The following is a 25991-nucleotide window of genomic DNA, read 5'->3' on the forward strand; positions in this document are numbered from 1 at the left end:
ACAAACGTTAAGACACTGTAAATAATATTCATCATGACTTTGTTCGCTAACCCTTTAAGCGAGTCAATGAACTGTCATATACATTTTTTTGTTATACTGGTTGTCGAAAAAACTACAGTAGCATTTCAGCCTGTTTATACAGACTCCTAGTTAAGTCGGACTTTTTCGACTGAGGATCTGTCGTCCAATCTGTTTCCATCCATTTACCAGACAAGGACGGTTAGACATGTAGTAACTACAAAAACGTGTCTGTGAAAGTATCCTGACAAGTACTCTCGACGTCGATCTCGTAGTTCCGACTGTTTTGTAAATCTTTTGTTTTTGAAACAGTTTGACAACTAAAAACTGTTTGTCAATTTTAAATCCTACAAAACCCCCCCCCAACCCTCCTCCCTATAATGAAAAATCGTGTTTTGTGTTCCTGTAAATGTTTATAACAAATTTCAATATTTATAACTCATATATAATCACACCCATATTTGTAATATTTTGTAAAAAGAAAATTCTGCCACATCTCTCTCATCCACGGCAAGACTCATAGCATCCTATAATATTATTTCAAACACTGCTGTGCAAAAGTCTCAGACATGTTCGAATTGTTCTACTCTGAGCATCAACAATTTACTCAAAGCCTCCACTGGTGTTTTCTACTATTATAACAACCTTGAATTTCATAGAAGGAAACACATTGAGTGAAATCGCTCGCATCACTTGATTTTCAAGGTGTGGAACCGAAGCATAACCAACAAGTACAGAGAAACATCATCAGTAATTGACAAACCCAGGACTGGAAGACCCAACAAGCTGTCTAACAAGGATGAGCGAGACTTGAAGATAATATCCTTAAAGAATAGAAAGAAGACAAGTGTTGAATTGGGAACAGAGCTGGCAGAAGGCACAGGTGTCGTTGTCCATCAAATCAACAGTACGAAGGTCACTCTTGAAATCAGGACTTAAAAGATGTGTTGCAGTAGGAATACCTCTGTTAAAGGGGAACAAGACTAAAAGGCTGAAATATGCACAACAGCACAGAAATTGGACTGTGGAACGATGGTCAAAGGTGCTTTGGACTGTTGATGGATGGACAACGACTCCTGTGGCTTCTGCCAGCTCTGTTCCCAATTCAACACTTGTCTTCTTTCTATTCTTTTTTTACATGCATTTTTCTCCACTGATTTGGCAGCTAGGCTGCCTGTGCTTTTTTGACTTTTCCTAATATATATATATATATATATATATATATATATATATATATATATATATATATATATATATATATATATATATATAACATCTCAAACCATCAATAGACCTTGGGTTGCAGAAACGTATGGAGATATAATACTGTAGCGTGAAGGGGGGAAGGCAGCAGCAGGGTTGGTAGGTGATGTAATCACATATACGAAGACATAAGCCCGATATAGGCCGGCTGTTTCGTTCAGCGAGAGGTCCCGGGTTCAAGCCCGCCTCGCCCTGTGTGAGGCGTCTGCCTGTGGGAACCGAGAACTACAGCTTTGACTGTCATAGTAAAAACAATGGGTTTGGCTTAATGCTGCATAACTTGAGAGCTTTCCGCTTGTTTTGAATAGCTACAGGAGACATTTTCAGCCCTGACTGATTTATTAACAGCTGTAAAAATACTGATTTTCTATGTAAAAATACTTGTTTTCTTGTTAAAATGAATAGACTAATACAATGCAGGACTGCACAGCAAGTCTAGGCGTGATTATATTGAGAACTTTTATATTTTTTTTAAATAGTGTACTAAACCAGCTATTAGCTAACAGAGTCGTACTCAGGCACAAAATAAAAGGGTAAGCAGAAAGCATTTGTATAAAACAGTCAAACAAACAAATCTCGGGCACTATTCTCTATTGCTTCACAGTGTCGTATGCTCCCGCTGCATGCGGTCTCTGAGCTGCTAAGACCTCTCTGTTTTCCAGCCCAGCGGTTGCAATCAGAAGTGCTCGTGTGTCACAGACAATATCCTGAAGGAAAACAAACAATAACAACAAAACGTCCGATTTACAAAGAAATGACGAGAAAATACAAGTGAGCAAATCGGAGTTAAAGGTAAGCACTGTGTTTGATATGTTAAAATAAACCCGCTGTTTTGACTGCATTTCACACAGAACAGTTTCGTGCGGCGCTGCGGTAGTTTTATACGCATTTGATATAACGTGAGAAAGAGCGCTGCGGTAGTTCCAGGTCTGCAATACGCCCGGTAGCTCTAGTGTTAAGGATATTATCTTCAAGTCTCGCTCATCCTTGTTAGACAGCTTTCTGTGCTTTCCAGTCCTGGTGTGTCAATCACAGATGATGCTTCTCTGCACTTGTTGATTATGCTTCGGTTCCACACCTTGAAAATCGAGTGATGCGAGCGATTTCACTCAGTGTGTTATAATAGTCAAGGTTGTTATAATAGTAGAAAACACTAATGGAGGCTTTGAGTAAATTGTTGAAGCTCATAATGTATCCGAGGATGCATTGCTCGTTTGGTTGTTAGTAGCTTATTGATCCCAGAATCTCATCAAGCAGCTTCTTGAAGGATCCCAGGGTGTCGGCTTCAACAACATTACTGGGGAGTTGATTCCAGACCCTCACGATTCTCTGTGTAAAAAAGTGCCTCCTATTTTCTGTTCTGAATGCCCCTTTGTCTAATCTCAATTTGTGACCCCTGGCCCTTGTTTCTTTTTTCAGGTTGAAAAAATCCCTTAGGTCGACACTGTCAATACCTTTTAGCATTTTGAATGCTTGAATCTACATTGTCTATGAAGACATTTCGGAGTCAACAGCTCCTAGATCTTTTTCATAGATTCCTTCTTCAAAATACGTCTGTGTTTACACAGCAGTGTGCGTGTTGTGCGTGTGTGTCTATGTATATATATATATATATATATATATATATATATATATATATATATATATATATATATACACACACACACACACACACACACACACACACACACACACACACACACATACAGTGCCTTGCAAAAGTATTCAGACCCCTGACCAATTCTCTCATATTAACGAATTACAAATGGTACATTGAAATTTCGTTCTGTTTGATATTTTATTTTTAAACACTGAAACTCAGAATCAATTATTGTAAGGTGACATTGGTTTTATGTTGGGAAATATTTTTAAGAAAAATAAAAAACAGAAATATCTTGCTTGCATAAGTATTCAACCCCTGTGCTGTGGAAGCTCCCAGTTTGCACCGATGAAAGAAATTGCCCTAACGAGGACACAATTACCTTACCATTGGCCTCCACCTGTGAACCATTAAAGTTGCGGTCACATTTTTTGGATAAAAACCCCATTGTTGAAGGATATTGGTAAGGCTGTGAATCTGAAGGAAAATGAAGACCAAAGAGCATTCTACAGAAGTTAGAGATAAAGTAATACAAATGCATAGATTAGGGAAAGGGTACAAAATAATATCCAAGTGTTTGGATATCCCAGTGAGCACAGTTGGATCAATAATCAAGAAGTGGAAGCTGCATCACACCACCCAGGCACTGCCCAGAAAAGGCCGTCCCTCAAAACTCAGCGCTCAAACAAGAAGAGAAGCCACAGAGAGGCCAACAATCACTTTGAAGGAGCTACAGAGTTCAGTGGCTGGGAGTGGAGTAATGGTGCACCAGTCAACCATATCAAGAGCTCTTCATAACACTGGCCTGTATGGGAGGGTGGCAAGAAAGAAGCCGTTACTCAAAAAGTACCATCTGAAAGCACATCTGGAGTTTGCCAGAAAGCATGAGAGTGACCCAGCTGCGATGTGGGAAAAGGTTTTGTGGTCAGATAAGAACATAAGAACATAAGAACATAAGAAAGTTTACAAACGAGAGGAGGCCATTCGGCCCATCTTGCTCGTTTGGTTGTTAGTAGCTTATTGATCCCAAAATCTCATCAAGCAGCTTCTTGAAGGATCCCAGGGTGTCAGCTTCAACAACATTACTGGGGAGTTGATTCCAGACCCTCACAATTCTCTGTGTAAAAAAGTGTCTCCTATTTTCTGTTCTGAATGCCCCTTTATCTAATCTCCATTTGTGACCCCTGGTCCTTGTTTCTTTTTTCAGGCTGAAAAAGTCCCTTGCGTCGACACTGTCAATACCTTTTAGAATTTTGAATGCTTGAATTAGGTCGCCACGTAGTCTTCTTTGTTCAAGACTGAACAGATTCAATTTTTTTAGCCTGTCTGCATATGACATGCCTTTTAAGCCCGGAATAATTCTGGTCGCTCTTCTTTGCACTCTTTCTAGAGCAGCAATATCTTTTTTATATCGAGGTGACCAGAACTGCACACAATATTCAAGATGAGGTCTTACAAGTGCATTGTACAGTTTTAACATTACTTCCCTTGATTTAAATTCAACACTTTTCACAATGTATCCGAGTATCTTGTTAGCCTTTTTTATAGCTTCCCCACATTGCCTAGATGAAGACATTTCTGAGTCAACAAAAACTCCTAGGTCTTTTTCATAGATTCCTTCTCCAATTTCAGTATCTCCCATATGATATTTATAATGTACATTTTTATTTCCTGCGTGCAGTACCTTACACTTTTCTCTATTAAATGTCATTTGCCATGTATCTGCCCAGTTCTGAATCTTGTCTAGATCATTTTGAATGACCTTTGCTGCTGCAACAGTGTTTGCCACTCCTCCTACTTTTGTGTCGTCTGCAAATTTAACAAGTTTGCTTACTATACCAGAATCTAAATCATTAATGTAGATTAGGAATAGCAGAGGACCTAATACTGATCCCTGTGGTACACCGCTGGTTACCACACTCCATTCTGAGGTTTTTCCTCTAATCAGTACTTTCTGTTTTCTACATGTTAACCACTCCCTAATCCATGTACATGTGTTTCCTTGAATCCCAACTGCGTTCAGTTTGAGAATTAATCTTTTGTGCGGGACTTTGTCAAAAGCTTTCTGGAAATCTAAATAAACCATGTCATATGCTTTGCAATTATCCATTATCGATGTTGCATCCTCAAAAAAATCAAGCAAGTTAGTTAGGCACGATCTCCCTTTCCTAAAACCATGTTGACTGTCTCCCAGGATACTGTTACCATATAGGTAATTTTCCATTTTGGATCTTATTATAGTTTCCATAAGTTTGCATATAATAGAAGTCAGGCTTACTGGTCTGTAGTTACCTGGTTCAGTTTTGTTTCCCTTTTTGTGGATCGGTATTACGTTTGCAATTTTCCAGTCTGTCGGTACCACCCCTGTGTCAAGAGACTGCTGCATGATCTTGGTTAGCGGTTTGTAATGAGACCAAGATAGAGCTATTTTTGGCGCAAACCTAACACTGCCCATGCCTCAAGATACACCATCCCTACAGTGAAGTATGGTGGTGGCAGCATCATGCTGTGGGGATGCTTCTCATCAGCAGGGACTGGGCATCTTGTTACAATTGAAGGAAGAATGGATGGAGCAAAATACAGGAAAATACTGCAAGAGAATCTGCTTCAGTCTGCTAAAAAACTGAAGCTTGGGAGGAAATTCACCTTTCAGCAGGACAATGATCCCAAACACAAGGCCAAAGCAACATTGGAATGGCTCAAGAACAAAAGGGTGAATGTCCTACAGTGGCCCAGTCAAAGTCCTGATCTCAATCCCATTGAGAATCTGTGGCACTATTTGAAAATTGCGGTCCTCAAGCGTCGTCCAACCAACCTGAACAACCTGGAGCAAATCTGCTAAGAAGTATGGGCCAAAATCACTCCCACACTGTGTGCAAAGCTGGTACATACTTACCCCAAAAGACTTAAAGCTGTTATTGCAGTGAAAGGTGGCTCTACCAAATATTAATGTGTGGGGGTTGAATACTTATGCAAGCAAGATATTTCAGTTTTTTATTATTTTTTTTTAACATTTCCCAACATAAAACCAATGTCACCTTACAATAATTGCTTTTGAGTTTAAGTGTTTTAAAATAAAATTGAACAGAACGAAATTTCAATGTACCATTTGTAATTCAGTAATATGAGAGAATTGGTCAGGGGTCTGAATACTTTTGCAAGGCACTGTATATATATATATATATATATATATATATATATATATATATATATATATATATATATGTATTTAATATATATATATATATATATATCTATATTATAGATATATATATATTATATATATATATATATATATATAATGATATATCTATATATATTATATATGTTAATATATATCCCAACTCATGTTTTTTACAAAATTTATAATCCTCAAGATATAAAATTTTTATTCTAATTGAAAAATGGAGTGGATCAATTTCTTTAATTGTAAGATGACCATGTAACAATACGTTTCTGACGAGTGTGCTTACAAAGCCGTCTCTGCGGCTTTTTGACAAGAGTTTGAAAACTCTAGTAAAGAACGCTGTGTAGAAGACATCTTTTACTGCATTTTATTTCCTTATGAGTAACACCTCAGTTTAAAGGACTTGTATAAAATTAGCTGTGCACAAATTATATAATTCCTAAATAACGGGAAAGCACGCTTCAGTTCATTAGAGGATATAAAAGGAATATCAAATTCAAATTGAAAAAGTTGAATACTGTACACACATTTGTGGTGGTGTTACATATCTATCACATGTAATTATACACACACCACACTATATATATATATATATATTATATATATATATATATGTGTATATATATATGTGTGTGTGTATGTGTGTGTGTGTATGTGTGTGTTACTCATTAAAATATAACATTTTAAACGTAACTGTCAATAGAAAAAATAACACACACATATAAACGTGAATCTCACTCCTTGACTAAAATTAAGGAGACCAATTAAATTAAATTAAAGCAATAACAATAATAAATCTTAATTTAATTAACGTAACAACAAGGTTAATCGTGGGGTGAGGTTAGCCTGTAACACCGGCTCCTGCAGGAGATGCTACCGGGCTTGTGTCTTCATGTTTAGAATGCGTCAGTATTGTTACCTGTTATTAAGTCTGCTGTTGCCAACATATCTTTTTGACAAAGATTTGATTGATAACTGTGTAAAAGTGCGCTGTGACGTGCTTGCTATCACTTTCCCACACGACACGAACCTTCTCTCCTGTGCGTGTGGATGGGGGGGGGAGTCATGTGAGTAGACCCAATGAGAAACTATAATCATGTATGGTTGCTAAGTAATAAAAAAAAATATATTTTTAATATATCTCCTGGCGCCAGAATCTAATGTTGCTGGCGCTATATGTGGTAACCCAAATTTGCGCACCTTGGCGTTTTGCGCACAGGTAAAGAGCGCATTAAATCTCATGGAACATTGAATTTAATGATAGTCCTGCTGAGCGCGGGGCCCCCTAAAGGGTAGGGGTGCTAGGCGGCCGCCACGCTCGCCTGCCTTAAGGCCGGACATTAGACAACAGCATACACTTTTCGACGTTAAGTCTTTCATTACATTGTAGACACAGAAATAATTTCAGTCAAAACGTTTGTCACTGGATTTACATTGAAGATATTGAGAAATACTTATAATGGATGTTTATTTTAGTAGGGAAACACACCCTCATCAATTCCCCGCTCTCTCATTAAAATTAAAAATGAATGTAGCAGCCAAAACATTATCGCCCAAATTAGTGCGTCTAAATTTAATGTACAGAGCGACGGGCGCCCTCTCTCCCTGTTTCTCACCGAATTCCACTCCCTCTCTCTCCTCCCCCCTCTCCGCCTATCTTATAGCTGGCAGCAGATAGAAACTGATTCTCTTAACAGGTGCCACATGCTTCTGTGAGGGGGTGTCTGGCTCTTCTCTCTACCGCTTCTTCGGCGCGGCTCGTTGTAAACTACATTGAAATTAGTTTGGAACGACTTTTGGGAACTTAGGAAGTTAAACAAAAAACAATAACAACTAAACTTGGGTGAAAAAAATCTGAAGAATTCAGGTGAGTACAATGATTAAAAAAAAAATACTGTATCTAAGTTGCAGCTTTGTATATCTAAATACTCGTACAATATGAGAGTTATAATAAAACACAAACGCTTATTGATACTAGACGCGTTTCGTACATTTGCAGGGCGGTGCCCTTAACATACCCGCGTCCTCATCGGTGCCTGATTAAAAAAGCTGAACTTGGATTCCTGTTTATATACGTATGTATTAATGTGTTTACTTGTTAAATGAAATGTAATTCTTAAATCCCCCCTCGCTAATTGTAAAATATTCTTTACAATGCTTACCGTGCGGTCACTGCTTGTGCGTTTACTGTAGGAAACATTTATAGCCTAAGGGTTAGTTTACCATGGTTTGATTTGTAATACGTTTGACCATACCTCTCCCTGCTTTACCATGCTTTATTACACGCTGCTGTGTTTTTACTATGGGAAACTTTTATAAGAGTTAGTTTACCATGTTTTTTTCTTTGTACTGTGCTTTACCAGACCCCTCTCTCCCGATGCTTTCACTGCGCTTTATTCCGCTTTGCTGAGCTTGTGGGAGACTTTGTAAGAGTTGGTTTATTTGTTTTGCATGCTTTACCACACCTCTGTGTTTTAACGGTTACAATATTATCTATTCAATATTATTAAACAACGTTTAATTGTTTTTAAAGCATTTCTGTTACGTCGCTCTTGGACCCTTTGCTCAATCCCACGAATCTTAACTAAATATGGCAGTGCGGCTTTGAAGAGAACGGGAATGCGGGGCTGATACCTTGTTGATTAACGAAGGTTGCTGTCATGCAGGGAGATACAGTTCATTTATGCTGTGCGATACTTTTATATAAAAATCGCTATATAAATGCAATAAATAAATACAGACGAGAAGAGAGAAGAAATACGTGTAAGAAGGATATATATCACGTCGTGGTGTAATACGCTGTCAATGCGTAAGTCACGAGAAAGTTTACAGACGAGAGGAGCCCGCTCTGTCCCATCTTGCTCGTTTGGTTGTTAGTAGCTTATTGACCCCAGAATCTCATCAAGCAGCCTCTTGAAGGATCCCAGGGTGTCGGCTTCAACAACATTACTGGGGAGTTGGTTCCAGACCCTCACAATTCTCTATGTAAAAAAGTGCCTCCTATTTTCTGTTCTGAATGCCCCTTTATCTAATCTCTATGTGTGACCCCTGGTCCTTGTTTCTTTTTTTCAGGTTGAAAAAGTCCCTTAGCTCGACATTGTCAATACCTATCAGAATTTTGAATGCTTGTATCAGATTAGTTAGCAGCTTATTGATCCCAGAATCTCATCAAGCAGCTTCTTGAAGGATCCCAGGGTGTCCGCTTCAACAATTGGACAGAAAAGTAAATACCATTTTATTACACAATGATCATTTCAACAGTGAGTAACTCCAGTATTACACATTTCAAAGTAACACTTACAAAAGGACGTGCGATTTTAGTTCATAGTTTTATATTTTATGCTGAAAGTAATACAATTTTAACAATGTAAAAAAAAAAAAGTTTTCATAATACACTGATCTGTATTTCACATCTTCTGGACAGCTTCAGGCACACAGCAATTCTGTCATCATGAATTACACAGATGTTAGATTTGCACTCAGCTCTGCATTTCTTTCATTTCTTTCCTGGTTGTAACCATTGTCCAGGCAAGCTCACAGCTCACATGCTCTTGAAAGCCGATCCCTGGCAGTGATATTTAAGTCTTCGTCTGTTTTAGATTTGGCAAAACGATCAATAACTTTCCTCTGCGCTCCTGCTTCACATTCCTTTGTTTTTTGCATTTTCAATTTTTTGAATGCCGCTTTCATCCTACATCTAAAACACAGTCCTTGCTGCTGCCTTCACTTACAACAGACGCCTTTTCCCTGTGCAGGTGGGATTTCATACTCAAATCCAGTGAAACTCATGACAACATCCCTGCAATGTGAGAGACACACATTTTAACGGTTTGTACTGAGCGTGACTAAAGAGCCCAGACCAAACTGCCAATCACAGTTCTCAATCTCCATGCCTTGCTCTCGCACTTCCAGGTCACTGCAGCAGTGTTTTCCGAGTCACTCTCTGGCTGCATGTCAGTCAATAGGGGACGCAGCAGCTGATTGGTCAATGAAAGAAGCCGTTGAAGGGGTGTAATTTCACCCTCCTGGTGACCAAGGAAGTGTGACACGATCTGAAACATGTCTTCTGCAAACAGAGATTTCATTAACAGCGTGACCGCAGCCCCTCCTACTCTCTGTCTGTACTGATGTAGAGTAGGCGGGGCTGGCAGAGTTGAAAGGTCACACTGGAATGAGTGACCGGGCTGTTTGGACTTTCCAGACAAGCTCAAAGCAGCTCAAAACTAGGTAAAGGCAGATTTTAAAATGACATTAACTCCATATATTTGAGGAGCGACAGAACTCAGAACCACTCGGGATGAGTCCTTTATAGTAAAATGTTTTTATTTTTTTTGCAATTTGTTTCATTTTCAGCTCTGCAGAAAGGAAGAGGCATGGAAGTCTAAACTTTTTTGTGGGAGAAATTTGGAACCTGAGAGATTTCTGGACTTCAGAGAGACACATTTCCACAAAGGGGGACAGTTGGACATTTAGTGAACCTGGTTATACTTATTTAAAAAAAAAAACCAAAAAAAAAAAAACGCAGCGTTCTCCTGAACGTATTTGAGACAAAGGGACAAAAAACATTTCTGTCTGTTTGGGAAACTGAAGATTTTTTTTTTTTTTTTGAGTCAGTTCTTCAGTATATTGTTGAACACATTTTTGGGAGCATCTTAACAAAAAACTCTAATTGGATTTTTTTTTTTTTTTTTTTTTTTTTTTTTTTAACCCTTTACACTTTTTTCGGAATTGTTGGTGGGTAAATCTGTAACTTTTTATTACAAGGAGACGATTAGTATAGTTGAATTAATTTAGGAAGACTGATTGTTTTAGTTAAGTTTGAGGAGGGGGGGTTGATTGAATGAATACTTTAAAAACGTAAAGGAGGCATTATGTATATTAGATCTTTAACTGTGTCTCAAACATTAAGACAAAGGCCAGTTGATGTAATATTTATTTAAATTAATAAAAGTTCCTGGTTTATCAACACTAGAAAATTAGTAGATGCGTCAATTTTTTTTTTTTGACTGAAATGCAAAAATTTGACAGCAAAATTCGAAGCATGAAAAAGTCAACAATTTTTTTTTTTAGGCTGTAAAATGTGTTTTAAAGCCGAGTTTTGACTTTTCTTCATGCGTTTTTATAATTTGTTTTAATCAATTTTTTTTGGTTCACTTTCTATATATATTTTTTATTCTGTTTTAAAAACAGAGCTTAAGATCAGTTGTTACAAATCCCTCTTTTCAAGATTACCCCTTCTGCCCTCACAATCTCTTCTACTACCCTTGCTCCCCCTCAGCCCCCTCCACAGACCTCTTTTCCGCTCCCCCTCACAGACCCCTCCTTTCCACTCTCCCTCACAAAACCTCCTTTCCACTCCCCCTCACAGACCCCCCCTTTCCCCTCTCCCCCTCACGGATCCCATCTTCTGCCCCCCCATCTCTGTGTCCCGTTGGCGAACTTTGTTGAAGTGGCGATGTGGTCCAACTACTTCATGCAGGAGGAGGACTCTGGAGGGTTGCGTGGCGTGGCTGGCGGAGCCAGGGGCGGGGCCAGGGGCGGGGTGAAGAGAGGGGCCAGGGGGGCAGGCTGGAGCGACAGCCAGGAGGGGAAGGTGAAGCTGGCGTTCTTCGTGGCGATCGTGGGGGTCACCCTCACCATGCTCGCTGTGGGGACGGAGTTCTGGGTGGAGCTCAACCCCCCCAAATCCCTCTACAACAACCACACCTGCCCCGCCGCACACTTTGGGCTCTGGAAGAAGTGCTTCAAGCTGCTCTTGGTGTCCGACATCGACCCGGAGAGGGAGAGCTGCGGGCCAGCCGAGCTGCCTGGAGGTGAGAGTCTCTCGGTGTCACTTATCAAGAGGCAGGCAGCTCACTTATACAGAGCAGTGCTTTTCAACCTGTTCATCTCGAGTACCAGTGTTTCCTGCAGGGACCACCAGGTGTACCAGTAACTCTGTGCAATCTTAAAACAGAGACCTACCCCATTACAGCTGTTTTTTTCTCACTGAATGTGACGGCATCATCTAATTATTTAAGCGATCGAACCAGTCTATCCCGGCTCTACTGTGAGGTAGATGACCATGACTGGAGTTATGCGTCCCGAGCCATAGGTGAGGGCACTAATGAAAGTCAAGGTCATCTACCACACAGTAGAGCCCGCATCGAGAGGGCTCTAACACTATTAGGAAACAATTTATTTCTTTATTTTCTCTTTTAAAACCTATATTTACCTTGAATTTGTGATATTTCGCCAGGCAACATTCCGCTGAGGAATATAGTCCCTAACATGATTAGAATAGAAAAACGACAACACGTAGAGAAAACGTTGTTATTATTATTATTATTATTATTATTATTATTATTATTGCTAACATATTTATTTATTGGGGTCTTACTCTTTCTTGTTATAATTTATCTGAACATGTACAATTGTTGAGTAGTCCGTGCAGTATTGAGTCTGACTCGAAACTTGTTGCTGGAGGCGGGGCGTCATTCAAGCAGGCAGGGAGTGGATTGGCTGGTGCTGAAAGATCTGAAACAGGGTTGGCAGTTTTGACTGGCTGGATTTGAGGGAGGGTGTTGTTTGGATCCAGCCGACAGAAGTGTGGACCAATAGTGTCTTCCCTGTTGATTTGCTGTCCAGTAGCTGTGAATTGAGCCTTCATTACGGTGTCCTGTCACAGACATGATTCCCCTTGTCTCTAGACCAGCGTCAGAAAGTATGTTTCAGTAGCTTTTTATTTTATCAGATTAGTTGTAGATTTGAATGTTAAGGGAACAAGCCGGTATTTGTGCGCGGATTGATTTTAAAATATAATTCACAGTTAAGCACTTCAACGTTCCGGCAGGTATCTATGCAAAATAGAAGCCTGCTAGATCTGGAAGCTGATTGGCTGTTCGCACTCGATCATTTTCTAATTGACAAGAGTTCACCACAATCAACAACTCAGAGTGATTGAATTGGTTCCCCATCAGTAACTTTGAAAGTTCACAACAAGTACCTCTCGTGATCATTTCTCATTTCTCTGTGATTCAGTGGTGCGCACAGATACATTACGAGGGTGCGATTGAGGGAGTATTGTGGTTAAGGAATCATCATCATTAAGAACAGCTGCCAGTGTGTACCAGCTTCAAGACTGTCACGAGCCAGCACTGGTAAACCATTGATATCGAGGATACACCCTGAGCGATCCTGCGGTCCTGTAGTTATTCTAATAGAGGGGTACCCCTGAGCGATCCTGCGGTCCTGTAGTTATTCTAATAGAGGGGTACCCCTGAGCGATCCTGCTGTCCTGTAGTTATTCTAATAGAGGGGTACCCCTGAGCGATCCTGCGGTCCTGTAGTTATTCTAATAGAGGGGTACCCCTGAGCGATCCTGCGGTCCTGTAGTTATTCTAATAGAGGGGTACCCCTGAGCGATCCTGCGGTCCTGTAGTTATTCTAATAGAGGGGTACCCCTGAGCGATCCTGCGGTCCTGTAGTTATTCTAATAGAGGGGTACCCCTGAGCGATCCTGCGGTCCTGTAGTTATTCTAATAGAGGGGTACCCCTGAGCGATCCTGCAGTGCTGTAGTTATTCTGATAGAGGGGTACCCCTGAGCGATCCTGCCTGTAGTTATTCTGATAGAGGGGTACCCCTGAGCGATCCTGCAGTGCTGTAGTTATTCTAATAGAGGGGTACCCCTGAGCGATCCTGCGGTCCTGTAGTTATTCTGATAGAGGGGTACCCCTGAGCGATCCTGCAGTGCTGTAGTTATTCTAATAGAGGGGTACTCCTGAGCGATCCTGCGGTCCTGTAGTTATTCTGATAGAGGGGTACCCCTGAGCGATCCTGCGGTCCTGTAGTTATTCTGATAGAGGGGTACCCCTGAGCGATCCTGCGGTCCTGTAGTTACTCTAATAGAGGGGTACTCCTGAGCGATCCTGCGGTCCTGTAGTGTGTATATAATTGTACCACGTTAAGCTTCCTATCCATGTATCTATTTTATAATGCTTGTGTTTTGTTTTTTTTTTTTGTTTTTTTTTTTTTTTTTTTTCCAAAGTTTTGGCAGGGCAGCTTCTCAAACCCCATAGAGTTCACACAGACTTCTAAAAATGTAATTTAAAAAGTCATGACTGAAGGAGATTTCACGACATGTGGAAAAGACTGTTTATAAACCTGAACGAACAATTCCAGAGAATTACTATCCTTGCACAGAGATCTGCTGTAGTGTTGTGCTCTAACGCTGTACCTACATAAAGGGTTAAATGACAAACTATTGGAACACTTTGAAGAATGATTGAAGCCCGTACATCAAATACATGTTTGTGTGCTACTTGACTGCCTTGGTTTCTTCTGGTTTTGAGTTTCTGATTGAAGTTCTGGATAATGAAGGCATTGAAACGTTTGTTTGCTTCTTGAGGGATATATGGCGTTTCTCTCTGTCTGCTCATCTGTCTCTCACACGTCACACATTTCCATATATCTGGATAACTGCTTATCAAATTGTCATGAAACTTGGTATTAATATTATTTGGCATGAGTTACTGAGTATCAGATACTGGGGATATAGGGGGTGTCTGTCTGTCACACTTCTACACCTTGAAGACAAGACACCCTGTAAATCATTTTAATAGACTGTACCAGGATGCCTCATTCGCTTACCTAACAAAGGTCTTCAGCACCACTCATCCAATTCCCATTAGATTCTTCATTGCTATTTCTTGCTCTCCCCTGTTCTGCACATGCTGTTGGTATTCATCATGGTAATCTGCTTTTTCATCACACAGATAGCTCTGATTGTGAATTGGGTTAATTCCCTTAGAAGTGTCCCACAGTGAAAGCACAGCAATGTGTATACAGCACAACGAAAGTATGGCAAAGCTCAGAGAGGTATGGTAAAGCATATTGAAAACAAACCAGGGTAAACTGGTAAATGCAGAGTATATCCATGGGGAAAGCAGGGGGGAAAGCTGCTAAATGACAGTGCAGATGCACTGTGGTAAACCCTTTGTAAGGAATGGGGCTGGATGTTGCTCTATTTTTGGACAGTTGTCTATAAACAAAAAATTGAGTCTCGGTTGAAGCCCCTCAACCCCCTCCTCCTCCTTCCAAGTTTTTAAACCCCAGCTTAGCTGTGATTATTTCGTTATTCTGAATTGAATACAGGCTAATGTCTCTCTTTCAACAGCCCAGCTGTGTCTGCAAGTTCAAATCTGCAAAGAATGTGCAACGGCTTCCTGGCCTAGACACCTATCCTCTCTCTGCACAGCCAAACAGGAGCTATAAGGGAGGGGTAGAGGACAGCTGATTACAGGCTGCTGGGTTAGATATTGATAATAAACACCAGCTCTGGGGTCTGTTGCAATTCTAATTGTGTAATTCTTATTTAATGCAATTGTAACTGTACTGAACATTGGCACACCTGTGTAATTGTAATTGTAAGTATACCACGTCATTGGTCAGTAACACTTTAAATACACTTTTATCTCATTCTTATTTTCTCAGAATTTCCTAATTTGATAAACATGTGATGCACTGCACATCAGGACCAGAATGACAATCGCTGTCACAGCAGCATTATTCCCTTGATATTAGAAGCAGCTCAAGCAAATCAAATCCAATTGCGTTTATCAAACACAAGAAGAACTGAACCTTGATCAGAGGCCAGCGGTCCGCACTGATTGCACTTGAATTGAAAGATATGTGAATGGCTAGCTGTGAGCTCTCTGTAAGGACTCCCCTTTCCAAGCTTAATCATTCACATTTCCATGCGTTTTTTCACTGAGCGATCATTCGTCATTCCTGTATTTTCAATCACTGCTAGTGATCCCATTTGTTTGACAAAATAAGTGATAGTGTGTTTGTGTATTTGTATCTGCGATTACTGCTGACATGTTAGAATAGAGTAGACCTGTTAAGGTGGGGAGTTGTTTGTTGCTGTTTAGTAAAGTTATAATTATATTTGGAATGACTGTAGCGTGATCGGAATTGAACAACACAGCATTGGAACTAGAACAGTAATTTCCGCAAGCAATGCTGCTGTAATTGTATTTATAATTGATCCCAAGTCTGATATCTGTTCTTCTGAAAGCTCATCACAGTAGATTTGCATGGTGAAGCCCCTCCCATGCTTTTCCCATGGTTATACTATGCATTAATTTATCCTGGTTTCTTTTTCAATATTTCACCATACCTCTGTGCTACCAGTCTTTTACTAATTTTGATAATTCAAAATGATGTAATGGAAGATATTTCACTGTTTTAATGGTGTTGAATAATGCCTCATCTCTCTTTTTTCTTTCACAGAGGTGAACTGCACCTATTTCAGATTCTTCACAACAGGAGAAAATGCAGTCATATTTCAGAAGACTACCAAGAAAGGCAAGCAGAAATATGGATTTAAAATATTCACTCTCACCCCCTCTTATCCTCCCATCTCCTCTCAGCCCCTCTCTCTTGCTGTCTCACCCACTCTCTCACATGCCCCTCTCTCACTCTATCCCATCTCCCTACATCCCTCTCTTCTTCCCCTCTCTCTTTCTCCCCCACTCTTCTCTCTCCCTCCCCCTCTCTTACCCTCTCTTCTCACTCTCACCCCCTCTTCTCTCTCCCTCTCTCTCAGAGCTCAGTATTGCTGCTGCAGTGCTGTGTTTGCTCAGTATCGCGCTGATGATCTTGGGTTCGATGTGCATCACCATGGCGCTCAGTAAAGGGGTCGAGTTCCTCCTCAAGCCGGCCTCCTTCTTCTTCATCCTGGCAGGTAAACAAGAAACACATCCGCCTGCCTGTCTGTCTGTCTGTCTGTCTGTCTGCATGCTTGTCTGTCTATTTGCAAGGTCACCCAAGTCTCTTTTCACCATCTGTGAAACATTGCTAAACTCAGGTAATTTCCATTATTGTCTGATGCTGAGAAAGTAATTCCTGCTTTTGCCCGCTCCTTCCTCTCTCTCTCTCTCTCTGTCTCCACTCTTCTCTCCTCTGTTGCTCTCTGTCCTCTCTCCACTCTTCTGTCCTCTGACTTCTCTCTCAACTCTTCTCTCCTCACTCTCCTTTCTTTCACACTCTCCTCATTGCTCTCTCCTCTCTCCTTTTCTTCTCTCTCCTCTATCGCACTGTCCTCATTGCTCTCTCTCTCTCCTCTCCCTCCCTCTCTACTCTTCTCTCCTCTCTCTATCGCACTGTCCTCATTGCTCTCTCTCTCCTCTCCCTCCCTCTCTACTCTTCTCTCCTCTCCTCTCTCTGTTGCACTCTCCTCATTGCTCTCTTTCTCCTCTCCCTCTCTCTCTACTCTTCTTGTCTCAGGTGTGCTGGTCCTCATCTCTCTTGAGGTGTTCAGACAGTCAGTCTACGCTCTCCTCTCCTCTGATCACACTGTCCCGCTCCATCACGAGTTCTCCTGGTCTGTCGCCTGTGTGGGGGCGGCCGGGGCGGTCCTCATTTTCGGGGGTGTGTGCTTCGTCATCCTCTCCTTACCCACAAGCCCCTGGGACAAGTGCCTCAACAAAGACAGACCAGAGACCTAAGAGATGAATTGTGAGATATGAGTGACTGCCAAGGAAAAGCAATTAGATATTGAAGTAAGGAGGCTGTGAAAGGGTACTTAAACTTTTATATATCTGTAATGTTGTTGAAGCTGACAGCCTGGGATCCTTCAAGAAGCTGCTTGATGAGATTCTGGGATCAATAAGCTACTAACATCCAAACGAGCAAGATGGGCCGAATGGCCTCCTCTCGTTTGTAAACTTTATTATATATATATTAGACCTTGCATACCATGGATTCTTTATGTTAATAAAGCTAATAAGAGGTAAGTGGATGGATTTAAAAACGGTGAATTTTAATTTTTAGTTTTTCTGGAAACCAAGTTATAATTCGCTCCTTGACCCTTCGGATTTTGACTTGAAATTAACTTTTAACTGGAAGGAAGTGCAGCTTTGCTGCTTTGAAGTAAGTTGCAGTTATTTTCATGCGGACATCTAACAAGATCAAGAATTGAGGAAGAAAATGAAACTGGAAATGTTACTACAACCTGGGCTCTGGAATTCAGGTTCTAGAAAAGGAATCTCTGGATTTTTTCAACATCTGGAATTGAGCTCAGGGAATATTAGCTTTGGGACATGCCAGGAATTCTGCTTTTTTCTGTATGAGTTCTCTGTGTGCGAGAATCAGCGGGAGAAACATCTGCAGCGGTATCTCTCTGTCTATATATCTATCTGTCTCTATCTATCTCTGTGTGTATATGATGGCTATATATATATATATATAATCTACACACACAGTGGCTTGCAAAAGTATTCAGACCCCTGACCAATTCTCTCATATTACTGAATTACAAATGGTACATTGAAATTTCGTTCTGTTCAATATTTTAAAACACTTAAACTCAAAAGCAATTATTGTAAGGTGACATTGGTTTTATGTTGGGAAATATTTTTAAGAAAAATTAAAAACTGAAATATCTTGCTTGCATAAGTATTCAACCCCCACACCTTAATATTTGGTAGAGCCACCTTTCGCTGCAATAACAGCTTTAAGTCTTTTGGGGTAAGTATGTACCAGCTTTGCACACAGTGTGGGAGTGATTTTGGCCCATTCTTCTTGGCAGATTTGCTCCGGGTTGTTCAGGTTGGACGACGCTTGAGGACCGCAATTTTCAAATAGTGCCACAGATTCTCAATGGGATTGAGATCAGGACTTTGACTGGACCACTGTAGGACATTCACCTTTTTGTTCTTGAACCACTCCAGTGTTGCTTTGGCCTTGTGTTTGGGATCATTGTCCTGCTGAAAGGTGAATTTCCTCCCAAGCTTCAGTTTTTTAGCGGATTGAAGTAGATTCTCTTGCAGTATTTCCCTGTATTTTGCTCCATCCATTCTTCCTTCAATTGTAACAAGATGCCCAGTCCCTGCTGATGAGAAGCATCCCCACAGCATGATGCTGCCACCACCATACTTCACTGTAGGGATGGTGTGTCTTGAGGCATGGGCAGTGTTAGGTTTGAGCCACACATAGCGCTTTGAGTTTTGGCCAAAAAGCTCTATCTTGGTCTCATCTGACCACAAAACCTTTTCCCACATCGCAGCTGGGTCACTCTTATGCTTTCTGGCAAACTCCAGACGTGCTTTCAGATGGTACTTTTTGAGTAACGGCTTCTTTCTTGCCACCCTCCCATACAGGCCAGTGTTATGCAGAGCTCTTGATATGGTTGACTGGTGCACCATTACTCCACTCCCAGCCACTGAACTCTGTAGCTCCTTCAAAGTGATTGTTGGCCTCTCTGTGGCTTCTTGCACAAGTCTCCTTCTTGTTTGAGCGCTGAGTTTTGAGGGACGGCCTTTTCTTGGCAGTGCCTGGGTGGTGTGATGCAGCCACCACTTCCTGATTTATGATTTCCAACTGTGCTCACTGGGATATCCAAACACTTGGATATTATTTTGTACCCTTTCCCTAATCTATGCATTTGTATTACTTTATCTCTAACTTCTGTAGAATGCTCTTTGGTCTTCATTTTCCTTCAGATTCACAGCCTTACCAATGATCCTTCAACAATGGGGTTTTTATCCAAAAAATGTGACGGCAACTTTAATGGTTCAGAGGCCAAGGGTAAGGTAATTGTGTCCTCGTTAGGGCAATTTCTTTCATCGGTTCAAACTGGGAGCTTCCACAGCACAGGGGTTGAATACTTATGCAAGCAAGATGTTTCAGTTTTTTATTTTTCTTAAAAATATTTCCCAACATGAAACCAATGTCACCTTACAATAATTGATTCTGAGTTTCAGTGTTTAAAAATAAAATATCAAACAGAACGAAATTTCAATGTACCATTTGTAATTCAGTAATATGAGAGAATTGGTCAGGGGTCTGAATACTTTTGCAAGCCGCTATATATAATATATATAGGTGTAAGTTTAAAGAAATACCGCCCTGCTCTCGCTCTTCTCTCATCATCTTCCCTCTTATATCTGCTCTCTCTCTTCTCTCTCTCTCCCCTCTCTCTTGTAACCCAATCTAAGTGTGTGTTGGAAAGCTTGAATTTAATCTTCCCAAATGAGCAGAAATAGAGACACAGACTCCCAGCCCACAAAACAGGCCTGTCAAAAGTAACAGCAGTTGGACTGCAACAAAAAAGTAATGTATCTACAAGCTGTGCCGTAAGAGACAGAGAGAGGGGAGTTGGCTGGACACTGCTATTAGTTTAGTGAGGAGACAGACAAAAAGACACACACAAACACACACACACAGATCAATACAAAATAAAGCATTCTAATTGTTCTGCTCATTATAGAGAAGCTAAATGGTTTAATAGACAGACAGACTGAGATAGGGGGAGGGAGGCAGGGGGTGGTCTATAAAAATACTTCTTTGGGGGAGGGGGGTGGAATAGTTCAGATTTCACTTGGGGAGGTTGAGAGAGAGAGAGAGGGAGAGAGGGAGAGTCGGTAACTGTATTGCTGGTTTAATAAGGCTCTGCCTGAGCTATGCCAAGACTTTGGGCTTAAATTAGCAGTGTCTGTTTTTACTGGCTAACTGCCAAGGATTGGGTGACACCTGTTTAAACGTGTAAAAGAGAGGGGGAGAGACGAATGAGAGGAGGCCGTTCAGCCTGTCATTGCTCTCCTGGTTCCTGGCAGTGATTGATCCTAAAACTTTTGACAAGTCAGGTCAGAAGTGATCCCAGTGGTTCAGCATCAACAAGACTAGGTAACCCGTCCCATCCCCTCGCCACTCTGTGTGAAGAAGTGTCTCATTCCTTCTGTGTCGCCTCAGTTCATTTCCACACTGTGTTCCTCTGGTCCTGGTTTCTGTGCTTGAACTATCAGCTATAGGGGTTGTCAGCTCCTTTTAAGATTTTAAAGACTTGTTTATCAACAAAAAACAAATCACTTTGTGGACGGATCCCAAATTGAGCGTTTCTTTGTGATTTATATGAGTTAATGTACTTGCTGAACAGCAAAAGAGACAGATATGAATACGTTGTTATGCAGATGGTGAAGTTGTTAAACTGCTGGAGACAGAATCAGGATGAACACAGTGCGGGGTGATGGCAGCTGTACTTCTTCATGCAAGCAAGTGAATAATGACGCATATGACATGGTTTATTTAGATTTCCAGAAAGCTTTTGACAAAGTCCCGCACAAAAGATTAATTCTCAAACTGAACGCAGTAGGGTTTCAAGGAAACACATGTACATGGATTAGGGAGTGGTTAACATGTAGAAAATAGAAAGTACTGATTAGAGGAGAAACCTCAGAATGGAGTGTGGTAACCAGCGGTGTACCACAGAGATCAGTATTAGGTCCTCTGCTATTCCTAATCTACATTAATGATTTAGATTCTGGTATAGTAAGCAAACTTGTTAAATTTTCAGACGACACAAAAATGGGAGGAGTGGCAAACACTGTTGCAGCAGCAAAGGTCATTCAAAATGATCGAGACAAGATTCAGAACTGGGCAGACACATGGCAAATGACATTTAATAGGAAAAGTGTAAGGTACTGCACGCAGGAAATAAAAATGTGCATTATGAATATCATATGGGAGATACTGAAATTGGAGAAGGAATCTATGAAAAAGACCTAGGAGTTTTTGTTGACTCAGAAATGTCTTCATCTAGACAATGTGGGGAAGCTATAAAAAAGGCTAACAAGATGCTCGGATACATTGTGAAAAGTGTTGAATAAATCAAGGGAAGTAATGTTAAAAGTGTACAATGCACTAGTAAGACCTCATCTTGAATATTGTGTTCAGTTCTGGTCACCTCGCTACAAAAAGGATATTGCTTCTCTAGAAAGAGTGCAAAGAGCCAGAATTATTCCGGGTTTGAAAGGCATGTCATATGCAGACAGGCTAAAAGAGTTGAACCTGTTCAGTCTTGAAAAAAGAAGACTACGTGGTGACCTAATTCAAGCATTCAAAATTCTAAAAGGTATTGACAACGTCGACCCAAGGGACTTTTTCAACTTGAAAAAAGAAACAAGGACCAGGGGTCACAAATGGAGATTAGCAAAGGGACATTCAGAACAGAAAATAGGAGGCACTTTTTTACACAGAGAACTTTTATATATCTGTAATGTTGTTGAAGCCGACACCCTGGGATCCTTCAAGAAGCTGCTTGATGAGATTCGAGGATCAATAAGCTACTAACAACCAAACGAGCAAGATGGGCCGAATGGCCTCCTCTCGTTTGTAAACTTTCTTATGTTCTTGAGTATTGCTAAAATGATTAGGCATGAAGAATCAGAATAAAATCTACAGATCCCAGTATGCATTTGCTCCAGCAATAATGGGTGCTGGGAACTGTAGTTCTCTAGATAGGCAAGAGGTTTTTTTTTTTTCTCGTCCGTATAAATGTGTTCATATTTACACTGGGAAATTAACTGCATTTCTGGTGCAAAGTGGTTTGCAGTGTGCAGGTGTAGATGTGATGCAATGCTTAAACAGATGGCAGAGTTCATGGTCCAAACAATCCTTTATTTGTTTTATAATCCGGGTCGTTTGGTGTCGGTAAATAATAATCTCTGGCAATGTGTAGTGCACAGTGAAACCTCAGGGTTCAGCCCTCAAATAATCAACACAGTATGAACACAAACACGGTCACCAGTCCAGATTGAGTGCTGACTTGCGAGTGGTAAAATACAAGTTATTAATGAACAGAAGTGTCATGCTGGCCTAGCAAAAGCTGTCAGTACGTGTTAGCCATCTAACAAGAACAAACGTTTTCAATTAGTACGACAAAACAAACACTAAACACTCACGGTTATGTCACAGTCCTTCAGCGGTTTTCTTGCAACCATAACAAAAGGAGCAGTTCACTCAGCCGCATCCTCTTTTGTACCTTCAGCCACACCCCCTTGGTTAGTGAGTGCGATCGTTTTTCCTCCAATCCGCGATTGCCACATCACCTGGGCGATGACTTGGTGTTCTGTGGTTCCGCCCCCTTTCTAGGTAGCTGACTTCCACCTTTGCCTGGAATGAGTTTTCAGACCATCCAGTCTGGGGCACCCTGTTCCCTTTACACAGCGCCCTCACGGGTCGAGAGGGAGATTTATAACCAAGATTTAATTTGTAACAATTTCCCATCACCCCTCGCGGTTAGTACTGGTGTGTAGGTGTGCTGGGAGCTGTAGTTTATAGTCTGCATCTGTTTCTAGTTGAGTACAAACCTTTATGAACTGAAGCTAGCTGAACTGCTCACTGTTGTTACTGGTGCAAGGCATGCTGGGAGCTGTAGTCTTCTTTTGGCTGGGTCACGTAGATAGTGCACACTGACCTGAGTATTTGAGGGCTTGTTCAAGATTATTGTCAATCACAGCAAGCCTACACAGTGTGCACTTTTTCACCTCCTCTTTTTATCAACCGAAATTAGAATGGCTTGAACTGTGACAAAAATGACATCTCTGGGGGCTATAGGAGTTTTGCAGGAAGGCATGGTAATATGTCAAGCTGTATACATTTTTTAAATCAAATAGCATACACTGCACTTACCTCTCACTAGCTTTATTAACATTATCACTGCCCCTTTTAAAAGAGAGCTAACTATCTTTAAAATCCATTCTCTCACCTCTTATTAGCTTAATTAACATGATCACTGGCCCCCTCCCTTTAAAGGAGCGCTGACCATCTTTAAAATCCATTCTCTCACTTCTTATTAGCTTAATTAACATCACTGGCTCCTCCCTTTAAAGGAGCGCTGACCATCTTTAAAATCCATTCTCTCACCTCTTATTAGCTTAATTAACATGATCACTGGCCCCTCCCTTTAAAGGAGCGCTGACCATCTTTAAAATCCATTCTCTCACCTCTTATTAGCTTAATTAACATGATCACTGGCCCCTCCCTTTAAAGGAGCGCTGACCATCTTTAAAATCCATTCTCTCACCTCTTATTAGCTTAATTAACATGATCACTGGCCCCCTCCCTTTAAAGGAGCGCTGACCATCTTTAAAATCCATTCTCTCACCTCTCATTAGATTTATTAATCGCTGGCCCCATTTAAAGAAGTGCTGACCAGGGTGTTAAAACTTTATCATTTATAGCTAAGGTATTACTGGAATTATTTCATTGGCTTTAGGTAGATTAACAACAACATTTTAGTTATATAGCACCTTTCATAGCAAGTATCCCAAGGCACTTTACAAGATTTAAACAAACCAAAAGAAAAAGTATAATTAAGTACAGTTAGATACAAGTAAAATGAGTCTTATAGTTAGCCCTGCTTTGCAGAAGTTGTACCTAACTCACATTCCCTGAATCTGACCTGTAATGACACCCCTTGAACAGTTTATTTCATTAACCAATCAGCTGCTGCTTTCCCTATTGACTGACACGCTGGCAGACAGCGACCCGAAGACACTGCCGAGGTGACCTAGGAAGGCGAAGCAAGCAAACTGAGAACTTAGTTTAGTACCAGATGTCTGTTTTATAAATAAGGAGCAAAATATCCTGTTTGCTCCAACGAGGTTGAAGAAACTTTGGAGAGACAATGTGACGAATCGACTACATCGACAGGTCCGATTCTCGTCCTGTCAGCTAAGTCCCATTACGTTTGTCAATGAATTTCATCCCACCAGTGGCTAACATCTAGTATATATTTTTCTTGTAAAAAAAAAAAAAAAAAAAAAAATTGTTTATATATATATATTATATATATATATATATATATAGATATATATATATAATAAAAATCTATATATATATGATATATATAATATATATTAAACTCATTTTGAGTTGTTGGGTTGTATTGTTGTGGTTGAGCCTGCATGAAAAAAAAGGTTTGTGTAAAAATGAAATAGTGTGATTTTGTGTGGACCGAATGCTCATTTATTAATGTATTTATTTGTGACCTTTACAGTTTGTTTAATAACGTGGCTTCATTGAGTCTTACTGTTGGAGTGATGTGTATCTGAAATGGAATTACAGGACTGTACACTGCTGGTGTGAGAAAAGTGATTGAATTATGAAATAAAACATGTATCCTCTTTCAAAACTGAAAGTGTCTCTCTGTTTATGTCTTATAATCTTCATCTTCTAGTGATTCACTTTATATGATTTCTGTTTAACTCATCACATCCTGGCGACTTTTTAAAAAGTTTAAAGTAAACCCTGTGGCCTCCATAGAGCTCTCAGAATCATGTCTGAACTACAGAGTGGAACCATTATCATAAAATGGCTTGGATAAATTAAGTGCTATTGGCTGAAGAAGATCACATGACCATACAGTAATAATTGTCTTATCATGTGGCTATGACATCATAGACCAACTTCCTTACCAGATCTATTATTATTACTACGCCTTAATAGTAACGGTTATCTAAACAGCGTTTCTGTGGGTAAAAATATCAACATGAAACAGCATTTAAACCACTCAACAATCTCTCCTGCTCTCTGCTGACACAGCCGTCAGGCTTTTAAACAAGATCGGGTTCGGTTCAGCACTCTATTGTGCTCTCCGCGGACGGGACGGACTGCAGCACTGTGCAAACTGACACGGGAGCCGTTTAGTCCACATATCATCTAATGCTGGTTTACAATCTAGAGGAATTATACAGGTTACCAGCATCGGTGTGAGAACAGCCTCAGAAAATATTGGGCAACTTCTCTTGAAGACCACAAAGCCTGAGTAGGATCATTTCCTACAAAAATAAAAAATTAAAAAGATTTATATAAGGTCCTATTCCAAGTGCTGGATTTACATTGATAATATAAGAACATAAGAACATAAGAAAGTTTACAAACGAGAGGAGGCCATTCGGCCCATCTTGCTCGTTTGGTTGTTAGTAGCTTATTGATCCCAGAATCTCATCAAGCAGCTTCTTGAAGGATCCCAGGGTGTCAGCTTCAACAACATTACTGGGGAGTTGATTCCAGACCCTCACGATTCTCTGTGTAAAAAAGTGCCTCCTATTTTCTGTTCTGAATGCCCCTTTGTCTAATCTCAATTTGTGACCCCTGGT

General features: G+C 40.5%; 1 protein-coding gene across 5 annotated transcripts; it reads left to right on the top strand.

Moving 5' to 3' along the window:
- The first annotated feature begins 1871 nt into the window (after nt 1-1871).
- Nucleotides 1872-24423, top strand: LOC121302388 (voltage-dependent calcium channel gamma-6 subunit-like). Of its 5 annotated transcripts, XM_041232329.1 has the most exons (7): nt 7739-7935; nt 8068-8143; nt 10422-11881; nt 16342-16416; nt 16658-16795; nt 17338-17612; nt 24337-24423. In XM_041232329.1, the coding sequence occupies exons 3-6, from the start codon at nt 11524-11526 to the stop codon at nt 17556-17558; spliced, it is 792 nt and encodes a 263-aa protein (XP_041088263.1). In that variant the 5' UTR covers nt 7739-7935; nt 8068-8143; nt 10422-11523; the 3' UTR covers nt 17559-17612; nt 24337-24423. The 5 variants fall into 5 exon arrangements, with proteins under 5 accessions (XP_041088262.1, XP_041088263.1, XP_041088260.1 ...); XM_041232328.1 differs by lacking the exons at nt 7739-7935; nt 8068-8143 and adding an exon at nt 1872-2073; XM_041232326.1 differs by lacking the exon at nt 8068-8143.
- Nucleotides 24424-25991: the final 1568 nt, after the last annotated feature.

Source organism: Polyodon spathula, chromosome 29 (assembly GCF_017654505.1).
Source record: "Polyodon spathula isolate WHYD16114869_AA chromosome 29, ASM1765450v1, whole genome shotgun sequence".
NCBI lineage: Eukaryota > Metazoa > Chordata > Actinopteri > Acipenseriformes > Polyodontidae > Polyodon > Polyodon spathula.

Bases quoted from the DNA above. Each gene is read 5' to 3' on its own strand.
- LOC121302388 (XM_041232328.1), top strand. From the start codon at position 11,524: ATGTGGTCCAACTACTTCATGCAGGAGGAGGACTCTGGAGGGTTGCGT. The intron at 16,417-16,657 runs GCAAGCAGAAAT...CCTCTCTCTCAG, and splicing joins TCAGAAGACTACCAAGAAAG to AGCTCAGTATTGCTGCTGCA. The intron at 16,796-17,337 runs GTAAACAAGAAA...TTCTTGTCTCAG, and splicing joins CTTCTTCTTCATCCTGGCAG to GTGTGCTGGTCCTCATCTCT.